Source organism: Oncorhynchus kisutch, unplaced genomic scaffold (genome assembly GCF_002021735.2).
Source record: "Oncorhynchus kisutch isolate 150728-3 unplaced genomic scaffold, Okis_V2 scaffold524, whole genome shotgun sequence".
In the NCBI taxonomy this organism is placed as follows: Eukaryota; Metazoa; Chordata; class Actinopteri; order Salmoniformes; family Salmonidae; genus Oncorhynchus; species Oncorhynchus kisutch.
This window is the reverse complement of record NW_022262469.1, coordinates 394,663-418,565: the sequence shown is the minus strand read 5'-3', so window position 1 is coordinate 418,565 and position 23,903 is coordinate 394,663. Positions and strand designations below refer to the sequence as shown.

The 23,903-nt window shown below is 36.7% G+C and overlaps 1 protein-coding gene across 1 annotated transcript in view; it reads right to left on the bottom strand.

Annotated features, from left to right (window-relative positions):
* Positions 1–23,561, bottom strand: part of LOC109883737 (transcription factor AP-2 delta (activating enhancer binding protein 2 delta)) — a 52,785-nt gene extending 29,224 nt beyond the window's left edge. Inside the window, exons 1-5 of the mRNA XM_031815725.1 lie at positions 23,315–23,561; positions 22,177–22,686; positions 19,666–19,726; positions 11,358–11,523; positions 1,743–1,861 (exon numbers count right to left, since the gene is read on the bottom strand). Coding sequence (XP_031671585.1) covers positions 1,743–1,861; positions 11,358–11,523; positions 19,666–19,726; positions 22,177–22,686; positions 23,315–23,353 — 895 coding nt within the window. The 5' untranslated portion in view covers positions 23,354–23,561. The remainder of the gene's footprint in view (positions 1–1,742; positions 1,862–11,357; positions 11,524–19,665; positions 19,727–22,176; positions 22,687–23,314) is intronic.
* Positions 23,562–23,903: the final 342 nt, after the last annotated feature.

The following is a 23,903-nucleotide window of genomic DNA, read 5'->3' as shown; positions in this document are numbered from 1 at the left end:
GGAATGAGTTGTTAAGGTGCATATAGATAGAAGGATGAGGGACGAGTTTTATTTGAAGGTATAGTGGGATGTTTTATTTGATTTTGAATGATAGACGGATGAGTTGTATTAGAAGGTGTAGATTGATAGAGGTTTGAGTTTTATTAGGTGTAGATTGATAGATGGATGAATATTTAGTAGTATGTCCTAATTGATAGTAGGATGAGTTGTATTAGAAGGTGTAGATTGATAGAGGGATTAGTCTAATTAGGAGGTCTAGACTGACTGAGGGATGAATTTTATTTGGAGGTGTAGTTTGACTGAGGGGTGAGTTTTATCAGGTGTAGATTGATAGAGGGTTGTGTTTTGTTATGAGGTGTAGATTGATAGTTAGGATGTCTAGATTGATTGAGGGATGAGATGTATTAGGAGGTGCAGATAGAGTGAGGGATTAAATGTATTAGGAGGTGTAGATTTATAGAGGGATGAGTTTAATTAGAATGTTTAGATTGATAGAATGATGACTTTTATTAGGAGGTGTAATTTGATAGAATAATGAGTTTATTAGGAGGTCCAGATTGACAGCGGCATGAGATGTATTAGGAGGGATGAATTTTATTAGGAAGTCCAGAATGATAGAGGGGTGAGTTTTATTAGAAGGTGTAGATTGGTAGAGGGATGTGTAGATTGATAGAAGGCTGAGTTTTATTAGGAGGTCTAGATTGATTGAGGGATTCGTTTTATTAGGAGCTGTGTATTGATTCGAGGGATGAGTTTTATTCAAAGGTGTAGATTGATATGAGGAGGAGTTTTATTAGGAGGTGTAGATTGAGGGATTAGTTGTATTAGGAGGTGTAGATTGATAGAGGGGTGAGATGTATTAGGAGGTTCAGATTGATAGAGGGATGAGTTTTATTAGAAGGTACAGATTGATAGAGGGGTGAGTTTTATTAGATAGTGTAGATTGACAGAGGGATACATTTTATTAGGTGTCGAATGAAGGAGGATTGGATGTATTATGAGGTGTAGATTTATAGAGTGGTAAGTTGTATTAGGAGGTATAGATTGATAGAGGGATGAGTTTTATTAGGAGGTATAGATTGATTGAGGGATGAGTTGTATTAAGTGCAGATTGATAGAGGGATGAGATTTTTTAGGTTTAGATTGATAGAGGGATTAGTTTTATTAGGAGTTCCAGATTGATAGAGGGATGAGTTGTATTAGGTGTAGATTGATAGAGGGATGAGATTTATCAGAATGAGTATATTGATAGAGGGATGAGTTTTATTAGGAGGTACAGATTGATAGAGTGGTGAGTTTTATTAGGTACAGCTTTATAGAGGGATTAGTTTAATTAGATGTAGATTGACATAGGGACTAGTTTTATTAGAATGAGTAGATTGATAGCGGTTTGAGTTTAATTAAGAGGGCGATAGTGATAGATGGTTAAGTTTTATTAGGTTTCTATTGACAGAGCGATGAGTTTTATTAGAAGGTGTAAATTGGTAGAGGGATGAGTTTTATTAGGTTTAGATTGATAGAGGGATGAGTCTTATTAGAAGATGTAGATTGATAGAGGGGTGAGTTTTATTAGGTGTAGATTGATAGAGGGTTGAGGTTTTTTGGAAGGTGTAGATTAATAGAGGGATGAGTTGTATTAGGTGTAGGTTAATAGAGGCATGAGTTTTTTTAAAGGTCTAGGTTGATAGAGGGATGAATTATATTAGGTGGTCCAGATTGATTGACGGATGAGTTATTCTTACCTTCCACCAGAGAGGTGAGGAGTGTAACGTTGGCAGCTTTTCTCCGTCCAGCTGGCAGGTTGAGTCCCAGTCGATCTAACTTTTCTCTCAGACAACGACCACCATTCTTAGACTTAGCTCTGCATTAAAATACATTATCACAGCAATAAAATAAAATATACTATCATCTCGTTAAAATAATTAACATATTAATATCAATTAACCCCCTAAAGTCGATGTCCGCTCACCGCGGTAATGTAATTAGCATTAGGGTTAGGGTTCAAATCTGGCAGATGTCTGTATTTGTTTTGCATTAGATGCATCTCAATCCACCGCATCTACCTATATCGCACCCCCCCATCTGCGGTGAAAGGTAACAGAGCTAGAGAGGTGTTTATCAGACCATGAGACAGCCCATCTGCGGTGAAAGGTAACAGAGCTAGAAAGGTGTTTATCAGACCATGAGACAGCCCATCTGCAGTGAAAGGTAACAGAGCTAGAGCTGTGTTTATCAGACCATGAGACCGAAAATCGGTCTTCTCATGAAATCGTCTGTAGCGTCCAGACGGTTTGCTCTACGTCCCCAAGGAGCGTCTTGGGAATCGTCTTAAGTCAATACAGCTGTTCTGCCAACTTCTGTATGGAGCGTATGAACAGTTTACGCTAACAGAGCTAGAGAGGTGTTTATCAGACCAGACACTAATACGACCCCTTTAGAAAGGTGAGATTTTGTTTTGTTCTAGGATCCCCCAGGCTTCACTCGTCTGAAGGTCCCCCGGTATCAGTTGTAAAAAATGAATGGAAGTATATATGGAGACTGTTTATTGTCAAAGGAAAATGAATGGAAGTATATATGGAGACTGTTTATTGTCAAAGGAAAATGAATGGAAGTATATATGGAGACTGTTTATTGTCAAAGGAAAATGAATGGAAGTATATATGGAGACTGTTTATTGTCAAAGGAAAATGAATGGAAGTATATATGGAGACTGTTTATTGTCAAAGGAAAATGAATGGAAGTATATATGGAGACTGTTTATTGTCAAAGGAAAATGAATGGAAGTATATATGGAGACTGTTTATTGTCAAAGGAAAATGAATGGAAGTATATATGGAGACTGTTTATTGTCAAAGGAAAATGAATGGAAGTATATATGGAGACTGTTTATTGTCAAAGGAAAATGAATGGAAGTATATATGGAGACTGTTTATTGTCAAAGGAAAATGAATGGAAGTATATATGGAGACTGTTTATTGTCAAAGGAAAATGAATGGAAGTATATATGGAGACTGTTTATTGTCAAAGGAAAATGAATGGAAGTATATATGGAGACTGTTTATTGTCAAAGGAAATGAATGGAAGTATATATGGAGACTGTTTATTGTCAAAGGAAAATGAATGGAAGTATATATGGAGACTGTTTATTGTCAAAGGAAAATGAATGGAAGTATATATGGAGACTGTTTATTGTCAAAGGAAAATGAATGGAAGTATATATGGAGACTGTTTATTGTCAAAGGAAAATGAATGGAAGTATATATGGAGACTGTTTATTGTCAAAGGAAAATGAATGGAAGTCTATATGGAGACTGTTTATTGTCAAAGGAAAATGAATGGAAGTATATATGGAGACTGTTTATTGTCAAAGGAAAATGAATGGAAGTATATATGGAGACTGTTTATTGTCAAAGGAAAATGAATGGAAGTATATATGGAGACTGTTTATTGTCAAAGGAAAATGAATGGAAGTATATATGGAGACTGTTTATTGTCAAAGGAAAATGAATGGAAGTATATATGGAGACTGTTTATTGTCAAAGGAAAATGAATGGAAGTATATATGGAGACTGTTTATTGTCAAAGGAAAATGAATGGAAGTATATATGGAGACTGTTTATTGTCAAAGGAAAATGAATGGAAGTATATATGGAGACTGTTTATTGTCAAAGGAAAATGAATGGAAGTATATATGGAGACTGTTTATTGTCAAAGGAAATGAATGGAAGTATATATGGAGACTGTTTATTGTCAAAGGAAAATGAATGGAAGTATATATGGAGACTGTTTATTGTCAAAGGAAAATGAATGGAAGTATATATGGAGACTGTTTATTGTCAAAGGAAAATGAATGGAAGTATATATGGAGACTGTTTATTGTCAAAGGAAAATGAATGGAAGTATATATGGAGACTGTTTATTGTCAAAGGAAAATGAATGGAAGTATATATGGAGACTGTTTATTGTCAAAGGAAAATGAATGGAAGTATATATGGAGACTGTTTATTGTCAAAGGAAAATGAATGGAAGTATATATGGAGACTGTTTATTGTCAAAGGAAAATGAATGGAAGTATATATGGAGACTGTTTATTGTCAAAGGAAAATGAATGGAAGTATATATGGAGACTGTTTATTGTCAAAGGAAAATGAATGGAAGTATATATGGAGACTGTTTATTGTCAAAGGAAAATGAATGGAAGTATATATGGAGACTGTTTATTGTCAAAGGAAAATGAATGGAAGTATATATGGAGACTGTGTATTGTCAAAGGAAAATGAATGGAAGTATATATGGAGACTGTTTATTGTCAAAGGAAAATGAATGGAAGTATACATGGAGACTGTTTATTGTCAAAGGAAAATGAATGGAAGTATATATGGAGACTGTTTATTGTCAAAGGAAAATGAATGGAAGTATATATGGAGACTGTTTATTGTCAAAGGAAAATGAATGGAAGTATATATGGAGACTGTTTATTGTCAAAGGAAAATGAATGGAAGTATATATGGAGACTGTTTATTGTCAAAGGAAAATGAATGGAAGTATATATGGAGACTGTTTATTGTCAAAGGAAAATGAATGGAAGTATATATGGAGACTGTTTATTGTCAAAGGAAAATGAATGGAAGTATATATGGAGACTGTTTATTGTCAAAGGAAAATGAATGGAAGTATATATGGAGACTGTTTATTGTCAAAGGAAAATGAATGGAAGTATATATGGAGACTGTTTATTGTCAAAGGAAAATGAATGGAAGTATATATGGAGACTGTTTATTGTCAAAGGAAAATGAATGGAAGTATATATGGAGACTGTTTATTGTCAAAGGAAAATGAATGGAAGTATATATGGAGACTGTTTATTGTCAAAGGAAAATGAATGGAAGTATATATGGAGACTGTTTATTGTCAAAGGAAAATGAATGGAAGTCTATATGGAGACTGTTTATTGTCAAAGGAAAATGAATGGAAGTCTATATGGAGACTGTTTATTGTCAAAGGAAAATGAATGGAAGTATATATGGAGACTGTTTATTGTCAAAGGAAAATGAATGGAAGTATATATGGAGACTGTTTATTGTCAAAGGAAAATGAATGGAAGTATATATGGAGACTGTTTATTGTCAAAGGAAAATGAATGGAAGTATATATGGAGACTGTTTATTGTCAAAGGAAAATGAATGGAAGTATATATGGAGACTGTTTATTGTCAAAGGAAAATGAATGGAAGTATATATGGAGACTGTTTATTGTCAAAGGAAAATGAATGGAAGTATATATGGAGACTGTTTATTGTCAAAGGAAAATGAATGGAAGTATATATGGAGACTGTTTATTGTCAAAGGAAAATGAATGGAAGTATATATGGAGACTGTTTATTGTCAAAGGAAAATGAATGGAAGTATATATGGAGACTGTTTATTGTCAAAGGAAAATGAATGGAAGTATATATGGAGACTGTTTATTGTCAAAGGAAAATGAATGGAAGTATATATGGAGACTGTTTATTGTCAAAGGAAAATGAATGGAAGTATATATGGAGACTGTTTATTGTCAAAGGAAAATGAATGGAAGTATATATGGAGACTGTTTATTGTCAAAGGAAAATGAATGGAAGTATATATGGAGACTGTTTATTGTCAAAGGAAAATGAATGGAAGTATATATGGAGACTGTTTATTGTCAAAGGAAAATGAATGGAAGTATATATGGAGACTGTTTATTGTCAAAGGAAAATGAATGGAAGTATATATGGAGACTGTTTATTGTCAAAGGAAAATGAATGGAAGTATATATGGAGACTGTTTATTGTCAAAGGAAAATGAATGGAAGTATATATGGAGACTGTTTATTGTCAAAGGAAAATGAATGGAAGTCTATATGGAGACTGTTTATTGTCAAAGGAAAATGAATGGAAGTATATATGGAGACTGTTTATTGTCAAAGGAAAATGAATGGAAGTATATATGGAGACTGTTTATTGTCAAAGGAAAATGAATGGAAGTATATATGGAGACTGTTTATTGTCAAAGGAAAATGAATGGAAGTATATATGGAGACTGTTTATTGTCAAAGGAAAATGAATGGAAGTATATATGGAGACTGTTTATTGTCAAAGGAAAATGAATGGAAGTATATATGGAGACTGTTTATTGTCAAAGGAAAATGAATGGAAGTATATATGGAGACTGTTTATTGTCAAAGGAAAATGAATGGAAGTATATATGGAGACTGTTTATTGTCAAAGGAAAATGAATGGAAGTATATATGGAGACTGTTTATTGTCAAAGGAAAATGAATGGAAGTATATATGGAGACTGTTTATTGTCAAAGGAAAATGAATGGAAGTATATATGGAGACTGTTTATTGTCAAAGGAAAATGAATGGAAGTATATATGGAGACTGTTTATTGTCAAAGGAAAATGAATGGAAGTATATATGGAGACTGTTTATTGTCAAAGGAAAATGAATGGAAGTATATATGGAGACTGTTTATTGTCAAAGGAAAATGAATGGAAGTATATATGGAGACTGTTTATTGTCAAAGGAAAATGAATGGAAGTATATATGGAGACTGTTTATTGTCAAAGGAAAATGAATGGAAGTATATATGGAGACTGTTTATTGTCAAAGGAAAATGAATGGAAGTATATATGGAGACTGTTTATTGTCAAAGGAAAATGAATGGAAGTATATATGGAGACTGTTTATTGTCAAAGGAAAATGAATGGAAGTATATATGGAGACTGTTTATTGTCAAAGGAAAATGAATGGAAGTATATATGGAGACTGTTTATTGTCAAAGGAAAATGAATGGAAGTATATATGGAGACTGTTTATTGTCAAAGGAAAATGAATGGAAGTATATATGGAGACTGTTTATTGTCAAAGGAAAATGAATGGAAGTATATATGGAGACTGTTTATTGTCAAGGAAAATGAATGGAAGTATATATGGAGACTGTTTATTGTCAAAGGAAAATGAATGGAAGTATATATGGAGACTGTTTATTGTCAAAGGAAAATGAATGGAAGTATATATGGAGACTGTTTATTGTCAAAGGAAAATGAATGGAAGTATATATGGAGACTGTTTATTGTCAAAGGAAAATGAATGGAAGTATATATGGAGACTGTTTATTGTCAAAGGAAAATGAATGGAAGTATATATGGAGACTGTTTATTGTCAAAGGAAAATGAATGGAAGTATATATGGAGACTGTTTATTGTCAAAGGAAAATGAATGGAAGTATATATGGAGACTGTTTATTGTCAAAGGAAAATGAATGGAAGTATATATGGAGACTGTTTATTGTCAAAGGAAAATGAATGGAAGTATATATGGAGACTGTTTATTGTCAAAGGAAAATGAATGGAAGTATATATGGAGACTGTTTATTGTCAAAGGAAAATGAATGGAAGTATATATGGAGACTGTTTATTGTCAAAGGAAAATGAATGGAAGTATATATGGAGACTGTTTATTGTCAAAGGAAAATGAATGGAAGTATATATGGAGACTGTTTATTGTCAAAGGAAAATGAATGGAAGTATATATGGAGACTGTTTATTGTCAAAGGAAAATGAATGGAAGTATATATGGAGACTGTTTATTGTCAAAGGAAAATGAATGGAAGTATATATGGAGACTGTTTATTGTCAAAGGAAATGAATGGAAGTATATATGGAGACTGTTTATTGTCAAAGGAAAATGAATGGAAGTATATATGGAGACTGTTTATTGTCAAAGGAAAATGAATGGAAGTATATATGGAGACTGTTTATTGTCAAAGGAAAATGAATGGAAGTATATATGGAGACTGTTTATTGTCAAAGGAAAATGAATGGAAGTATATATGGAGACTGTTTATTGTCAAAGGAAAATGAATGGAAGTATATATGGAGACTGTTTATTGTCAAAGGAAAATGAATGGAAGTATATATGGAGACTGTTTATTGTCAAAGGAAAATGAATGGAAGTATATATGGAGACTGTTTATTGTCAAAGGAAAATGAATGGAAGTATATATGGAGACTGTTTATTGTCAAAGGAAAATGAATGGAAGTATATATGGAGACTGTTTATTGTCAAAGGAAAATGAATGGAAGTATATATGGAGACTGTTTATTGTCAAAGGAAAATGAATGGAAGTATATATGGAGACTGTTTATTGTCAAAGGAAAATGAATGGAAGTATATATGGAGACTGTTTATTGTCAAAGGAAAATGAATGGAAGTATATATGGAGACTGTTTATTGTCAAAGGAAAATGAATGGAAGTATATATGGAGACTGTTTATTGTCAAAGGAAAATGAATGGAAGTATATATGGAGACTGTTTATTGTCAAAGGAAAATGAATGGAAGTATATATGGAGACTGTTTATTGTCAAAGGAAAATGAATGGAAGTATATATGGAGACTGTTTATTGTCAAAGGAAAATGAATGGAAGTATATATGGAGACTGTTTATTGTCAAAGGAAAATGAATGGAAGTATATATGGAGACTGTTTATTGTCAAAGGAAAATGAATGGAAGTATATATGGAGACTGTTTATTGTCAAGGAAAATGAATGGAAAGTATATATGGAGACTGTTTATTGTCAAAGGAAAATGAATGGAAGTATATATGGAGACTGTTTATTGTCAAAGGAAAATGAATGGAAGTATATATGGAGACTGTTTATTGTCAAAGGAAAATGAATGGAAGTATATATGGAGACTGTTTATTGTCAAAGGAAAATGAATGGAAGTATATATGGAGACTGTTTATTGTCAAAGGAAAATGAATGGAAGTATATATGGAGACTGTTTATTGTCAAAGGAAAATGAATGGAAGTATATATGGAGACTGTTTATTGTCAAAGGAAAATGAATGGAAGTATATATGGAGACTGTTTATTGTCAAAGGAATGTTATTGTCAAAGGAAAATGAATGAAGTATATATGGAGACTGTTTATTGTCAAAGGGTTAAATACATATAATAAATAAAAAAACATGTTTCCTGATCTTTCAGATATAGGAGATACACTTCAAAAATATAGGAGATACACTTCAAAAATATAGGGGGACTGTTGTTCTATCTGTTGTTCTATCTGTTGTTCTATCTGTTGTTCTATCTGTTGTTCTATCTGTTGTTCTATCTGTTGTTCTATCTGTTGTTCTATCTGTTGTTCTGACTATCTGTTGTTCTATCTGTTGTTCTATCTGTTGTTCTATCTGTTGTTCTGACTATCTGTTGTTCTATCTGTTGTTCTATCTGTTGTTCTATCTGTTGTTCTGACTATCTGTTGTTCTATCTGTTGTTCTGACTATCTGTTGTTCTATCTGTTGTTCTATCTGTTGTTCTGACTATCTGTTGTTCTGACTATCTGTTGTTCTGACTATCTGTTGTTCTGACTATCTGTTGTTCTATCTGTTGTTCTATCTGTTGTTCTGACTATCTGTTGTTCTGACTATCTGTTGTTCTGACTATCTGTTGTTCTGACTATCTGTTGTTCTATCTGTTGTTCTATCTGTTGTTCTGACTATCTGTTGTTCTGACTATCTGTTGTTCTGACTATCTGTTGTTCTATCTGTTGTTCTATCTGTTGTTCTGACTATCTGTTGTTCTGACTATCTGTTGTTCTGACTATCTGTTGTTCTGACTATCTGTTGTTCTATCTGTTGTTCTATCTGTTGTTCTATCTGTTGTTCTATCTGTTGTTCTATCTGTTGTTCTGACTATCTGTTGTTCTGACTATCTGTTGTTCTATCTGTTGTTCTATCTGTTGTTCTATCTGTTGTTCTATCTGTTGTTCTATCTGTTGTTCTGACTATCTGTTGTTCTATCTGTTGTTCTATCTGTTGTTCTATCTGTTGTTCTGACTATCTGTTGTTCTGACTATCTGTTGTTCTGACTATCTGTTGTTCTGACTATCTGTTGTTCTGACTATCTGTTGTTCTGACTATCTGTTGTTCTGACTATCTGTTGTTCTGACTATCTGTTGTTCTATCTGTTGTTCTGACTATCTGTTGTTCTATCTGTTGTTCTGACTATCTGTTGTTCTGACTATCTGTTGTTCTATCTGTTGTTCTGACTATCTGTTGTTCTGACTATCTGTTGTTCTGACTATCTGTTGTTCTGACTATCTGTTGTTCTGACTATCTGTTGTTCTGACTATCTGTTGTTCTGACTATCTGTTGTTCCGACTATCTGTTGTTCTGACTATCTGTTGTTCCGACTATCTGTTGTTCCGACTATCTGTTGTTCCGACTATCTGTTGTTCTGACTATCTGTTGTTCTGACTATCTGTTGTTCCGACTATCTGTTGTTCTGACTATCTGTTGTTCTGACTATCTGTTGTTCCGACTATCTGTTGTTCCGACTATCTGTTGTTCCGACTATCTGTTGTTCTGACTATCTGTTGTTCTGACTATCTGTTGTTCCGACTATCTGTTGTTCCGACTATCTGTTATTGAATGTGTTTCTATTGGCTAATAGCAGTAAGGACTATCTGTTATTCAATGTGTTTCTATGGGCTAATAGCAGTAAGGACTATCTGTTATTCAATGTGTTTCTATGGGCTAATAGCAGTAAGGACTATCTGTTATTCAATGTGTTTCTATTGGCTAATAGCAGTAAGGACTATCTGTTATTCAATGTGTTTCTATGGGCTAATAGCAGTAAGGACTATCTGTTATTCAATGTGTTTCTATGGGCTAATAGCAGTAAGGACTATCTGTTATTCAATGTGTTTCTATTGGCTAATATCAGTAAGGACTATCTGTTATTCAATGTGTTTCTATGGGCTAATAGCAGTAAGGACTATCTGTTATTCAATGTGTTTCTATTGGCTAATAGCAGTAAGGACTATCTGTTATTCAATGTGTTTCTATTGGCTAATAGCAGTAAGGACTATCTGTTATTCAATGTGTTTCTATGGGCTAATAGCAGTAAGGACTATCTGTTATTCAATGTGTTTCTATGGGCTAATAGCAGTAAGGACTATCTGTTATTCAATGTGTTTCTATGGGCTAATAGCAGTAAGGACTATCTGTTATTGAATGTGTTTCTATGGGCTAATAGCAGTAAGGACTATCTGTTATTCAATGTGTTTCTATGGGCTAATAGCAGTAAGGACTATCTGTTATTGAATGTGTTTCTATGGGCTAATAGCAGTAAGGACTATCTGTTATTCAATGTGTTTCTATGGGCTAATAGCAGTAAGGACTATCTGTTATTCAATGTGTTTCTATGGGCTAATAGCAGTCAGGACTATCTGTTATTCAATGTGTTTCTATTGGCTGTGTGCGCGTGTTTGTTTGTGTGAGTGTGCATGTCTGTGTGCCAGTGTGTGTGTGTGTCTGTACCTGCGCAATATTCCTCCCAGAAGTGAGGCGTTGAGACACTCTGGAGGCGAGAGGCGTCTCTTCACCTCAGCGATGGTGACTTTATATTTAGAGGTTGAGCTCAGGAGGGACAGACGGCCGGGGACAGAGCAGAACAGATCTGTAGGGTTCACCACACAGGTTCCTCCTATATAGAACACATATTCACATGTTAAACAAACACAAGTAACATATAGTGTTCAGGGACCTTACCCCCCTCCAATAACCCTATGTGCTAACCTCCCCTAACCCTACTAACTACCCCTTAACCTCCTAACCCTCCCCTAACCTCCTAACCTCCTAACCCCCGTGACCCTCCCCTAACCTCCTAACTCCCCTGAACCTCCCCTAACCCTCCTCTAACCTGCTTAACCCTACCCTAACCCCCCTAACCCCCTAACCTCCCATAACCCCCCTAAATTCCTCTAACCCCCATAACCCCCATAACCCCAACCCCCCTAAATTCCTATAACCCCTATAACCCCCTAACCCCCCTATCTTCCTCTAACCCCCCATAACACCCAACCCCATAACCCCCTAACTTCCTCTAACCCCGCATAACCCTCCTTTAACCACCCTAATCCTCCCCTAACCCTCCTAACCCCCCATAACCCCCAACCCCATAACACCCCTAACTTCCTTTAAACCCCCTACCTCAACCCCCTAAACATCCCCTAACCCCCTAACCTACACTTAACCCCCTTAACCCTCCTTTAACCCCCCTAACTCTCCCCTAACCCTCCCTTAACCCCCCTAAATTGTATGGTTGAGAGAGATGAGGTAAAAAGAATGACAAATAAGTCTGGCTGCACAACCAATTGGCAAACGTACTGCAAATTGAATAAACTGAATAAAAAAATACGAAAAAAATGAAATAATTGTTGTTGTTAATCAGCAATGACAAGCCACCGGGGTCTGACAACTTGAAATTAACATTATTGAGGATAATAGTGGACGATATTGCCAGTCCTATTTGCCATAACTTGTCTAAGTCTACTAAAGTCTACTAAGTCTACTAAATGTCTGTGGCCTGGAGGGAAGAAAAAGCTACGTAAGAATAGTAAAGCCCCCTTTACTGGCCCACCAATCAGCCTGTTACCAACCCTTAGTAAACTGTAAACAGACTTTCAACACGTGTTTCGGGAAAAACATTCAACAAGCACAGCACATACACAAATGACAATTTTCTTTATTTTGACCTGCCAGCCAATTCCAAGCTTAAGCTATTGAAACCAAAGACTTCCGCCTCCCAAAAGGCAGTTCCTATTGCTTCCACTAGATGTCAACAATCTTTACATACATGGTGCTTCTACACCTGCATTGCTTGCTGTTTGGGGTTTTAGGCTGGGTTTCTGTACAGCACTTTGAGATATCAGCTGATGTACGAAGGGCTAAATAAATACATTTAATTTGATTTGATTTGATTTGGTTTCAGGCTTGTATTCTGAAAAACCAACGAGGAATAGTTGTTTCTCCTCAGCGCGTCCCATGGCAAAACTAGTCTCATTGCGCACGTGACCGAGGGAGCACGCTGCGTCCTTTCCTATTGAAAATAGTTTGCTCCATATGAAATATTATCATTTATTTAGATATTAGAGTACCTAATAATGAATTAGAAACGTTGTTTGATTTGTTTGGATAAACTTTACTGGTAACTTTTGGAACTCCTATGTCTGCATTCTGAATGGGTGGATTACTGAACTCAATGACGCCTACTAAACGGACTATTTGGGATATAAAGATCAAACAAAATGACCATTCATTGTGTTCCTGGGACTCTTGTGAATGCGATCAGAGGAAGATCTTCAAAGGTAAGTGACTTATTTTATTGCTATTTGGGATTTTGTGACGTCTGTGCTTGTTTGGATAATATGCTGGTGTGTGGCGCTGACCTGAGATAATCGAATGCTGTGCTTTCGCCATAAAGCCTTTTTGAAATCTGACGATGCGGTTAGATTGCCAAGACTCTAAGCTAAAGAATCACGTATGACACTTGTATTATCATGAAGTTTAATATTAAGTTTTCTGTATTTTCAATTTGGCGCTGTGCAATTTCACCGGATGTTGTCGAGGTGGGACCCCTGCGCCAGAAAGGTTAATGGAAGTCTCTCCCACATAATCCAGGTAGAATCAGGAATTCCCCAGGGCAGCTGTCTAGGCTCCTTACTTTTTTCAATCTTTACTAACAACATGCCTCTGGCTTTGAGTAAAGCCAGTATGTATATGTACTGTATGCAGATGACTCAACACTATACACATCAGCTACTACAGCGACTGAAAGGACTGCAACACTTAACCTCTCTGGGATATGTGGGAAGGTAGCGTCCCACTTGGCCAAAAACCATAGAAAATGCAGAGCGCCAAATTCAAATAAATTTCTATAAAATTCGAACTTTCATGAAATCACATATGTAAGATACCACATTAAAGCTACACGTGTTGTGAATCCAGCCAACATGTCAGATTTCAAAAAGGCTTTTCAGCGAAAGCAAACGATGCTAATATCTGAGGATAGCACCTCCGTAAACAAAAGAGAGAAAACATATTTCAACCCTGCAGGCACGACACAAAACGCAGAAATATAAATATAAATAATGCCTTAACTTTGGCGATCTTCTTCTGTTGGCAATCCAATATGTCCCATAAACATCACAAATGGTCCTTTTGTTCGATTAATTCCATCCATATATATCCAAAATGTCCATGTATTTGGCGCGTTTGATCCAGAAAAACACTGGTTACAAACTTGCGCAACGTGACTACAAAATTTCTCAAAATTTACCTGTAAACTTTGCCAAAACATTTCAAACTACTTTTGTAATACAACTTTAGGTATTTTTTTAAGTAAATAATCGACAAAATTGAACACGGTTCAATACAGGAAGAAAACAAACTGACGCTAGCTTTCTGGTCACGCTCCTCTATCAAACAGTACACATGAAGTGACCCTCGTTTTGAACAGAGCTACTTCTTCAATACACAAAGGAAAAACCTCAATCAATTTCTAAAGACTGGTGACATCAAGTGGAAACGGTAGGAACTGCAAGCAAGTTCAAACAGTTTTAGAAACTTCAGAGTGTTTTATATCCAAATCTACTCATAATATGCATATCTTATCTTCTGGGGATGAGTAGCAGGCAGTTGAATTTGGGCATGCCAAAATTCAAAATACCCGCCCCCTATCCTAGAGAAGTTAAGAAAGAGCTACAGTTAGTTTTAGAATGGGTGGTAAGGTATAAGTTAGTCCTAAATATTTCAAAAACTAAAAGCATTTGTATTTGGGACAAATCATTCACTTAACCCTAAACCTCAACCAAATCTTTTTATGCATAATGTGGAAATTGAGCAATTTGAGGTGACTAAACTGCTTGGAGTAACCCTGGATTGTAAACTGTCATGGTCAAAACATGTTGATACAACAGTAGCTAAGATGGGGAGAAGTCTGTCCATAATAAAGTGCTGCTCTACCTTCTTAACAAGACTATCAACAAGGCAGGTCCTACAGGCACTAGTTTGTTGCACCTGGACTACTGTTCAGTCATGTGGTCAGGTGCCACAAAGAGGGATTTGGAAAATTACAATCGTCTCAGAACAGGGCAACACGGCTGGTCCTTAAATGTATACGGGGAGCTAACATTAATAATATGCATGTCAATCTCTCATGGAATAAAGTGGAGGAGAGATTGACTTCATCACTACTTGTATTTATGAGAGGTATTGACATGTTGAATGCACCTAGCTGTCTGTTTAAACTACTTGCACACTGCTCAGACACCCATGCATACTCCACAAGACATGCCACCATAGGTCTCTTCACAATCCCCAAGTCCAGAACAGACTATGGGAGGTGCACAGTACTACATAGAGCCATGACTACATGGAACTCTATTCCACATCAGGGAACTGATGCAGCAGGAGAATCAGATTGTCAAAACAGATGAAAATACACCTTATGGAACAGCAGGGACTGTGTAGAGACACACTAACAGCTACATACACACACTAGCACACACACTCTACACACACGTACATTGTAATATTGTTGTTTGGTGGTATTATACATTTATATTGCATATATGTATTGGTGTAATAATTTTATATGATGTACATTTGTATATTTTGTTTTATATGTAATGTAAGTAACCCAAACACATTGGACCCCAGGAAGAGAAGCTGCTACCTTGGCTGCAGCTAATGGGGATCCCTGATAAACCACAGGAAGAGAAGCTGCTACTTTGGCTGCAGCTAATGGGGATCCCTGATAAACCACAGGAAGAGAAGCTGCTACCTTGGCTGCAGCTAATGGGGATCCCTGATAAACCACAGGAAGAGAAGCTGCTACTTTGGCTGCAGATAATGGGGATCCCTGATAAACCACAGGAAGAGAAGCTGCTACCTTGGCTGCAGCTAATGGGGATTCCTGATAAACCACAGGAAGAATAGCTGCTACCTTGGCTGCAGCTAATGGAGATCCCTGATAAATATAATTGGAAAAGAAAAGGCTCAACGCTTGCTCACCATTAAAAATGTGTCGTTTTATTAGACAAGGTTAAAAGATTGATGTTCCCTAATAAATACAAATACAAAACAACTCTAGCAGCTGCTAACAGTCTGGGAGGCATCGCATCAGGGTAACAGGGAGGTTGGACTGACAACACTTTATCAATGAGAACACAGACATTGATTAACTCTAATTTAAATAAGGCTTGCAAATCCAGCCATAGTCTTTCACTATTTGATACGGGATTAAATATGGTCATAGGCTAACGTGTACGTGCGTGTGCGTGTGTGTGCGTTTGTGTGTGTGAATTCCGGCTGTGTGACAGTTTCCGGCCTGGCATGTCAGTCAAGCTCACATCTCTGAAAGCTGTGAGTTCACATCATAGTAATTCCTCCAAAAATGTTTTGAATCAAAGTAGTTTGTATTTTATGTTGCCACGGGCAATGGAAAAGGAGCTATTGCCGATAGTACGGTGGAGCGCGTGGGCCCAGAGGCGATAGCTCTATTTAAGCAGCGGAGAGTAGCCTCGGGCAGCGGCGGAGCAGCGGCGGGATCACACTCGGAATCAAGCGCCTTTTACAAGTTTACCATGAAAATTAAAGAAAATGAGACATGGGCCAAATGTCATTCTCCTCCTATTTTAACCACAATGTTTATAGCACCTGTCACAAGACAGCACAGCCCACACATACCCAGCAGCCGTCTGAGAGAGGGTGCGTGCACGTGGAGGGTGATAAGCTTGATCAGATGCTGAAGGCTTGGTGGGATACTGGTGATTAAAACACAGACACTGCTCTAAGTAGGAGCCGCGTTTCTGGAGACATTTCTTTTGAAAAAGGTTGTGTGAATATTCATGGCGCCAAAGCCGGCGTCAGAAAGAACAACATTAATATGATCTCAGCTGAATTCGGGCCGCGCCGCATTAGCATATCAAAGCGGCCGCCCGAGGCGAGAGAAGCTATCGATACCGGAGCGCGAGGTAAAGCAAAGATTATTGGTTGTGATGGTTGGAGCAGTGGAGCTCGCGGCTAAATCCTACACACCATTAACCAAAAGTGATAGCGGAGAGATTCCCGCATCAAGCTTCCAGAACCCCCCCCCCCCCCCTCAAAAAAACACCTAGACACAGTAGCACACAGTAGCACACACACACCTAGACAGTTTATGCTACTGTTATAGACTCGCTACTTTATATAGCCTCGCTACTGTTATTTTTCACTGTATTTTTACTGTTGTTTTTATTTCTTTACTTACCTATTATTCACCTAATACGTTTTTTGCACTATTGGTTAGAGCCTGTAAGTAAGCATTTCAATGTAAGGTCTACCTACACCTGTTGTATTCGGCGCACGTGACAAATAAACATTGATTTGATTTGATTTATGAAACATTAACAACTAGACACAGGCTGCCCTGTGGAAAATTACACGTGTTTATAGCTCGAGAATAACGGAATAATAACGCCTTCTTTGCTTCTTTCACGTAAACAGAAAGTGATGCGGTAAAAATACCAGAAAGACGTTTGATTTGTGTTGTCCTTTTAGCTCTAGCTAAAAGTTTTTATTTAAATGTTCTAATTTTTGTTTTTAATTTACATTTGTATTTACTTTACCACACAAACAAATGGAAAAGTCAACAGCCTAGTGGATTCAAATCAGCAGGAGTAACATTTCAGAGTTCTAATGATCTATTTCTACACCCTAGGCTATATTTCATTATACAATTAATTTCCAATTTGTCAAAGGTAACAAGTAATAAAAAACAGCCATAAGTTTTCATCCTGTTATTACTGTGAAGCTCAACATAATGAAATAACATCAAAACATCCTGCAGTTACAACTGTGAAGGCCAACACAATAAAATTACCAAAACATCCTTCCATCATTACTGTGAAGGCCAACACAATGAAATAACATAAAAAATAAAATATGTTATTACTGTGAAGGCCAAACAATGAAATTACCAAACGACTATCATTATAACTGTTAGAATTACTATTGTTATTATTACTGTAATTATTATTACTCTTATTACAACTGTTATTATTACTGTTATTATAACTATTATTATTACAGTTACTAGAACTGTTATTATAACTTTTATTATTACTCTTATTACAACTGTTATTATTACTGTTATTATAACTATTATTATTACAGTTACTAGAACTGTCTGGGTGACTGTTATTATTACTCTTATTACAACTGTTATTATTACTGTTATTATAACTATTATTATTACAGTTACTAGAACTGTCTGGGTGACTGTTATTATTACTCTTATTACAACTGTTATTATTACTGTTATTATAACTATTATTATTACAGTTACTAGAACTGTTTTATTTATTTTATTTTACCTTTATTTAACCAGGCAAGTCAGTTAAGAACAAATTCTTATTTTCAATGACGGCCTGGGAACAGTGGGTTAACTGCCTGTTCAGGGGCAGAACGACAGATTTGTACCTTGTCAGCTCGGGGGTTTGAACTCACAACCTTCCGGTTACTAGTCCAACGCTCTAACCACTAGGCTACCCTGCCGCCCCGGCAGTTACTAGAACTGTTATTATAACTATTATTATTACTCTTATTACAACTGTTATTATTACTTTTACTATTACTGTAATTATTATTACTCTTATTACAACTGTTATTATTACTGTTATTATAACTATTATTATTACGATTACTAGAACTGTTATTAGAACTGTTATTGTTAGTAGAATTACTGTTATTATAACTATTATTATTACGATTACTAGAACTGTTATTATTACTGTTATTGTTAGTAGAATTACTGTTATTATAACTATTATTATTACGATTACTAGAACTGTTATTAGAACTGTCTGGGTGACTGTTATTATTACTGTTATTACAGCTGTTATTATTACTGTTATTGTTGCTACTGTTATTATTGTTACTATTGTTACTGTTTTTATTATTACTATTATTACTGTTATTAATATTACTAATTGCCATTATTATTAATATTATTACTGTTATTATTATTGCTGTTATTATTGTTACTATTTTTACAGTTATTATTGTTACTATTATTACTGTTATTATTATCACGACTACTGCTGTTATTACAACTGTAATTATAATTGTTATCATTATTACTATTACAACAGTTGTTATTATTATTATTACTGTTGTTATTATTATTGTGACCATTGTTACTGTTATCATTGTAACTATTATTACTGTTATTATTGTTACTATTGTTACTGTTATTATTGTTACTATTATTGCTATTATTACAACAGTAATTATAACGTATTATTTCTGTTATTATAACTCTTACTATAACTTATTGTTATATGTATTATTATTATTCCTGTTATTATTATTATTATTGTTGCTGTCATTTTTATCATTGTTAGGCAATATTAATTTGGGTTTCTTCTTTTCATTGTTGATTTTGATAATAGAGTTGGTTAGGAGAATGACAGATCTGCAAGAAAGAATTACGCACTCTATTCTACAATGGAAGGTGCACTGATAGCGTTTACAGCTTGAGGCATAGTAGTAGAATTTTCTGGATTGACGTGACATCCTAATTTAACCATTTTAAACACAAACTGAGAGAAAAATGAAAAATAGTACAGTGGTGTGTCATAAAATTGTCTAGTTCAACAAAAATATATTTTCCCTTGATTTAGATAATGCTTCCATCTTGTCTTTTCGATTATTAATTTTTACCAGACAGGGAAGGAGATGGGTATTCATGTTAATGTGTGTTTAAGGTGTGGGTTTTAAGGTGTGTGTGTAAGGTGTGTCTTACCTCTTCGGATGATGCCGCCTTGGCCATTGAGCACAAGCCCGCACTGCGCCTCCACGGAGCCCTGAAACAGCGTCATATTATTATTAATAATAATAGTACAAGTTCCGTGATAAACAATCAAGAATCGTAATCAAGAAACACACACACACGAGCTTGGCGCAGTGCGTCAACCTCAGTGTTGACTTGAACGCTCAGCCCAGCCCACAGTGGTGTGTGTGCGTGTGTATGTGTGTGTGTGTGTGTGTGTGTGTGTGTGTGTGTTTTGACACCTGCGCCTACCTGTTGTTACCGCTTATAACCGATCCTAACCACAGATGTGGAACCTGTTACACATGGTGATATCAGTGATGTCATCCGAACGACTGAGGAACATGAGCTGTTATTGAGAAGAACCCCGTTAATCCCCGGTGTGAGCAGCGAGCGGACCGGGTGCAGACACAACCCTGATTAAAATAAACACTCGGCTGTCTTTCTCGAAGAGGCCGTGTAAGTCTCTATAACAAACAAGGCTGTATAGAAAATTTTTACTCCGAAGCTAAAGTGATTATAAAATCAATATACAAAACGCAGAGGTCTCGCATACATTAAGTGTCTAACAGGAGAAAGAGTTAGGGAGCCTGACGGGGGAAAGGTGTGGCAGCTCTTTTGTTGAGCATGGAAATCTCTTTAGGCGCTCAAAAATGCGATGTGCTGCACGAGACAGACTGCATCTGTTCTACTCAGGTTCACGTGCCTTTATTTTCTAAAGAAGGTCGAAGATCTTTTCTAGTGGCTTGTGTGTGAGAGACCCCTTGCTCGCTCGTGTTTGTGCATTTCTGTGTGTTAGTGTGTGTGTGGTTACCCTTCTTACCAACACGCCACTCAAAGGTCTGATAATCTACATAATGAAAGTGGTAATGATGGTGACATATTGAAATATATTAACATCTAAATAAAGATTCTTAGTATCTATAATAATAATCAGAATCAGAATAATCAGAATAATAATAACTGTTATCCTCATCACCATCATAATAGCCTAAATAAGAGAACATTCACAACAGAAAGAAAGATATGGTAGGCTCTTGGATCTAGAACAGCTCCATTATTATTATTATTATTATTATTATTGTTGTTCTTATTATGGTTATTATTATAGTTGTTGTTGTCATTATTGTTATTATGGTTTTGTTATTATTGTTAGTTATTGTTATTATTGTGATTATTATTACCATTATTATTATTACAGGTCTTATCAGCAGACTATTTTGCTATGCTACGCTATTAAAATTATTATTCAACAAGTTATCATATAGCCCTTTATAAATATTATTAATGAACAAGTTATTATCATATATTAATACCACAAACAAGTAGTTAGCAAATATCCCTATATTAGTATTATTAGTCAAGCAAATATATATCTAGGTCTAGCAGATTAATTTCTTCAGGTATTCTACCTATTGAATTACTTGAATTACTTCTGGTATGCTGGTAGTTTAATTACTTCTGGTATGCTGGTAGTTTAATTATTTCTGGTATGCTGGTAGTTTAATTACTTCTGGTATGCTGGTAGTTTAATTACTTCTGGTATGCTGGTAGTTTAATTACTTATGCTATGCTAGTAGTTTAATTACTTCCGGTATCCTACAAGTTGAATTACTTCTGGTATCTTACCAGTTTGGTGGTAAAATTGAGAAATGAACAACGCGATAAAGGAATGATGCAACGTGTTTAAAACGAGATTTTTTTGTCTCGTGCACAGTGTTTAACTGGAGGTTGTTCTGTCTGGTGCAGCAGTGTGTTTAACCAGAGCCGCGGCTCAGATGTCGCTGCATAAAGAACACGTTGATTGACATTAAAACGGTAATTGGATAAACTACGGTGCTTTACCGTGCCCGAGCTGCCCATTGTGCCCTGAACCCCAATCCCTTAATCCGCTTTCAGAAGAGAAGAGAGAACCAGCGTCTTTTCACCGCCTCACCAGCCGGACACACACACACACCATTTCTTTACATCGAAAATAATATGTAAAATATAGGTCACGTGCATTTTGAGTAAAATAGAGGGTGGACTGCATAATGGGAGTGAATTTCTCCCATTATATTCTATTCAGTTGTATTCTAGATTACTTCATATTTTAATTCCTCTCCATCTAATGTAATATCAGCCTAATGTCATATTCAGTCATGGAATATTCAGTTTTTATTTTGACTGAACCCTCCTCGTCCTACTCAGAATAACTGGAGTTCTGCAGAGCGTGAGAGAGCAGAGATACCCTCGTGTCTCTGTGTTTGGAACGGGACAGACAGACGGACTCTGAGAGTGACAAGAGTTAGGGTTTAGGAGTTAGGAAATAGGGTTTAGGAGATAGTGGCTAGGCTTTAGGAAATAGGGGCTAGGGTTTAGTATTTAGGGTCTGAAATTAAACTTTGTGGTGCACTATAGCCAGTATGTCTGTTGTGTGAATTGTTGGTGTTTGATCAGAATGACAACAGTGGAGGAGAGGAGAGAGAAGAGGAGAGGGGGTACCTGCAGGTCGTCCGCCCCGGGGGGAGGGAGCCCCAGACCGGCTGCAGGCAGCAGCCTCTGGTCGTGGTGCATGCCGTACTGCCCACCGTGTGACGTCATCAAAGACAGGTCATGGCGCCGGTAGGCGTCCAGGCAGCCCAGCTCGCGCCGCTGCTGCTCGTCCAGGCACGAGGACTTAAGTGCACGGGCGCTGTGCAGGTTGATGAAGTCTGTGTCTCCGTGGGTCGCGTGGTGAATCTGCTGGTAGTACTGCCCGGAGTGGAGAGAGTTGAGGCCGTACGCCTCTGGGCCCACGGCTGGGTGGGAGTGCTGGAAGTCATAGTGGAAGGACTGGTGGTGCAGGGGGGTGTACTGGTGGTTGGTGGAGAAGTAGGGCGAGGCAAACTCTGTAGCCGCCGCGGGGTAGGCTGTGAGCGGCGAGGATGAGCTGTAAGCCACCGAGGAGTTGGCGACGCTCTCAAGGCAACCTAGCTGCATCAGACGGTAACTGTTGGACCCGTCATGACGTATCTGAGAGGAATAAAGGAAAATATCAGCGGTGTCATTTCATTTACCATCTCTCTCTCTTTACCACTCTCTCTCTTTTAACACCTCAAACTCAAACACTCAAAGCTCTTAGAAAAAACACGAAGAAAATGTGATTCCATGAGCCTGGGAGGGGTACGCACAGCAGCACAAGCCCTCAGTGTGTGTGTGCGTTGTACACGGTATCTGTCATTTTCAGTGCAGCGTTTTAGAGCGCGTGCTGTTCTATTATTATTTGGGTCTCAGCTCTGAACGCGCGCTGGGTGGCAGGTAAGTAGAGTAAGCCACCAGTGTTCCGCCCTAAATGTTATAATCACACCCGTTACCGGTTTACACACACAAGCCTCATCTGCCTCCCTCATTTTATTCCCTCACTCTTCACACAAATAAAAAACATTACTCCAGTTTTCCGTAGCCAGTCCTCTGCCATTACCCAGGGAAGCTTTGCTTTCTGGAGACGCATCACAACGATTTTACTTTAAATCTGCATGTATCAAACAGGTGTGATTACTGTAACTTTAAATCTGCATGTATCAAACAGGTGTGATTACTATAACAGGTAGATTATATTCCTAAATATTATTGATAATGAAGAGTGATAATAAATAAATACCTCGGCATCATGGACCAAACCGGGGAACGTGGCTGACATGGTGTTGCTCCGCTAACCAGCTTTCCCTCCTGATCGAACAAATGCTTTCCGTTAAAATCCCCAAACCGAGAGAAGTGGAAAAAGTCCCTGCACGGAGCCGCGGATAGCTGGTGGAACACGAGCGTTTTCCCTCTGTACCATCACACCGGCTGGCGCACAGATTTTGTACTTGCAGGGTATTTCTGTTGTGATGTCGTCGGTGGTCCCCTGATAATATAGTTAGAAAAATAAGCATCAGCACTGAGGAATGGATGGAGGACAATAGAAGAGCTAGCTGTTTCCATCCCAGGAGACAAGGAATAAATATTGTATCTTCCCTAATAAGGAACCGACACTTTCAAAATGTTTTACCATTTTTGTGGACATTTTCTTTTTTCTCGTTTGTATTTTCAGACGGTTTGCTTTCTTCGTTTTACCCACATGGCTTAAACCTAGGCTATTACAAAACTAGTCGGATTTTCAACAAAAATGTAAGTTGACTTCAAAACATCCCCACGTTTATATAGGCTATCATTATTAAATAAACATGTATTTTCGTTTTAGAATATTT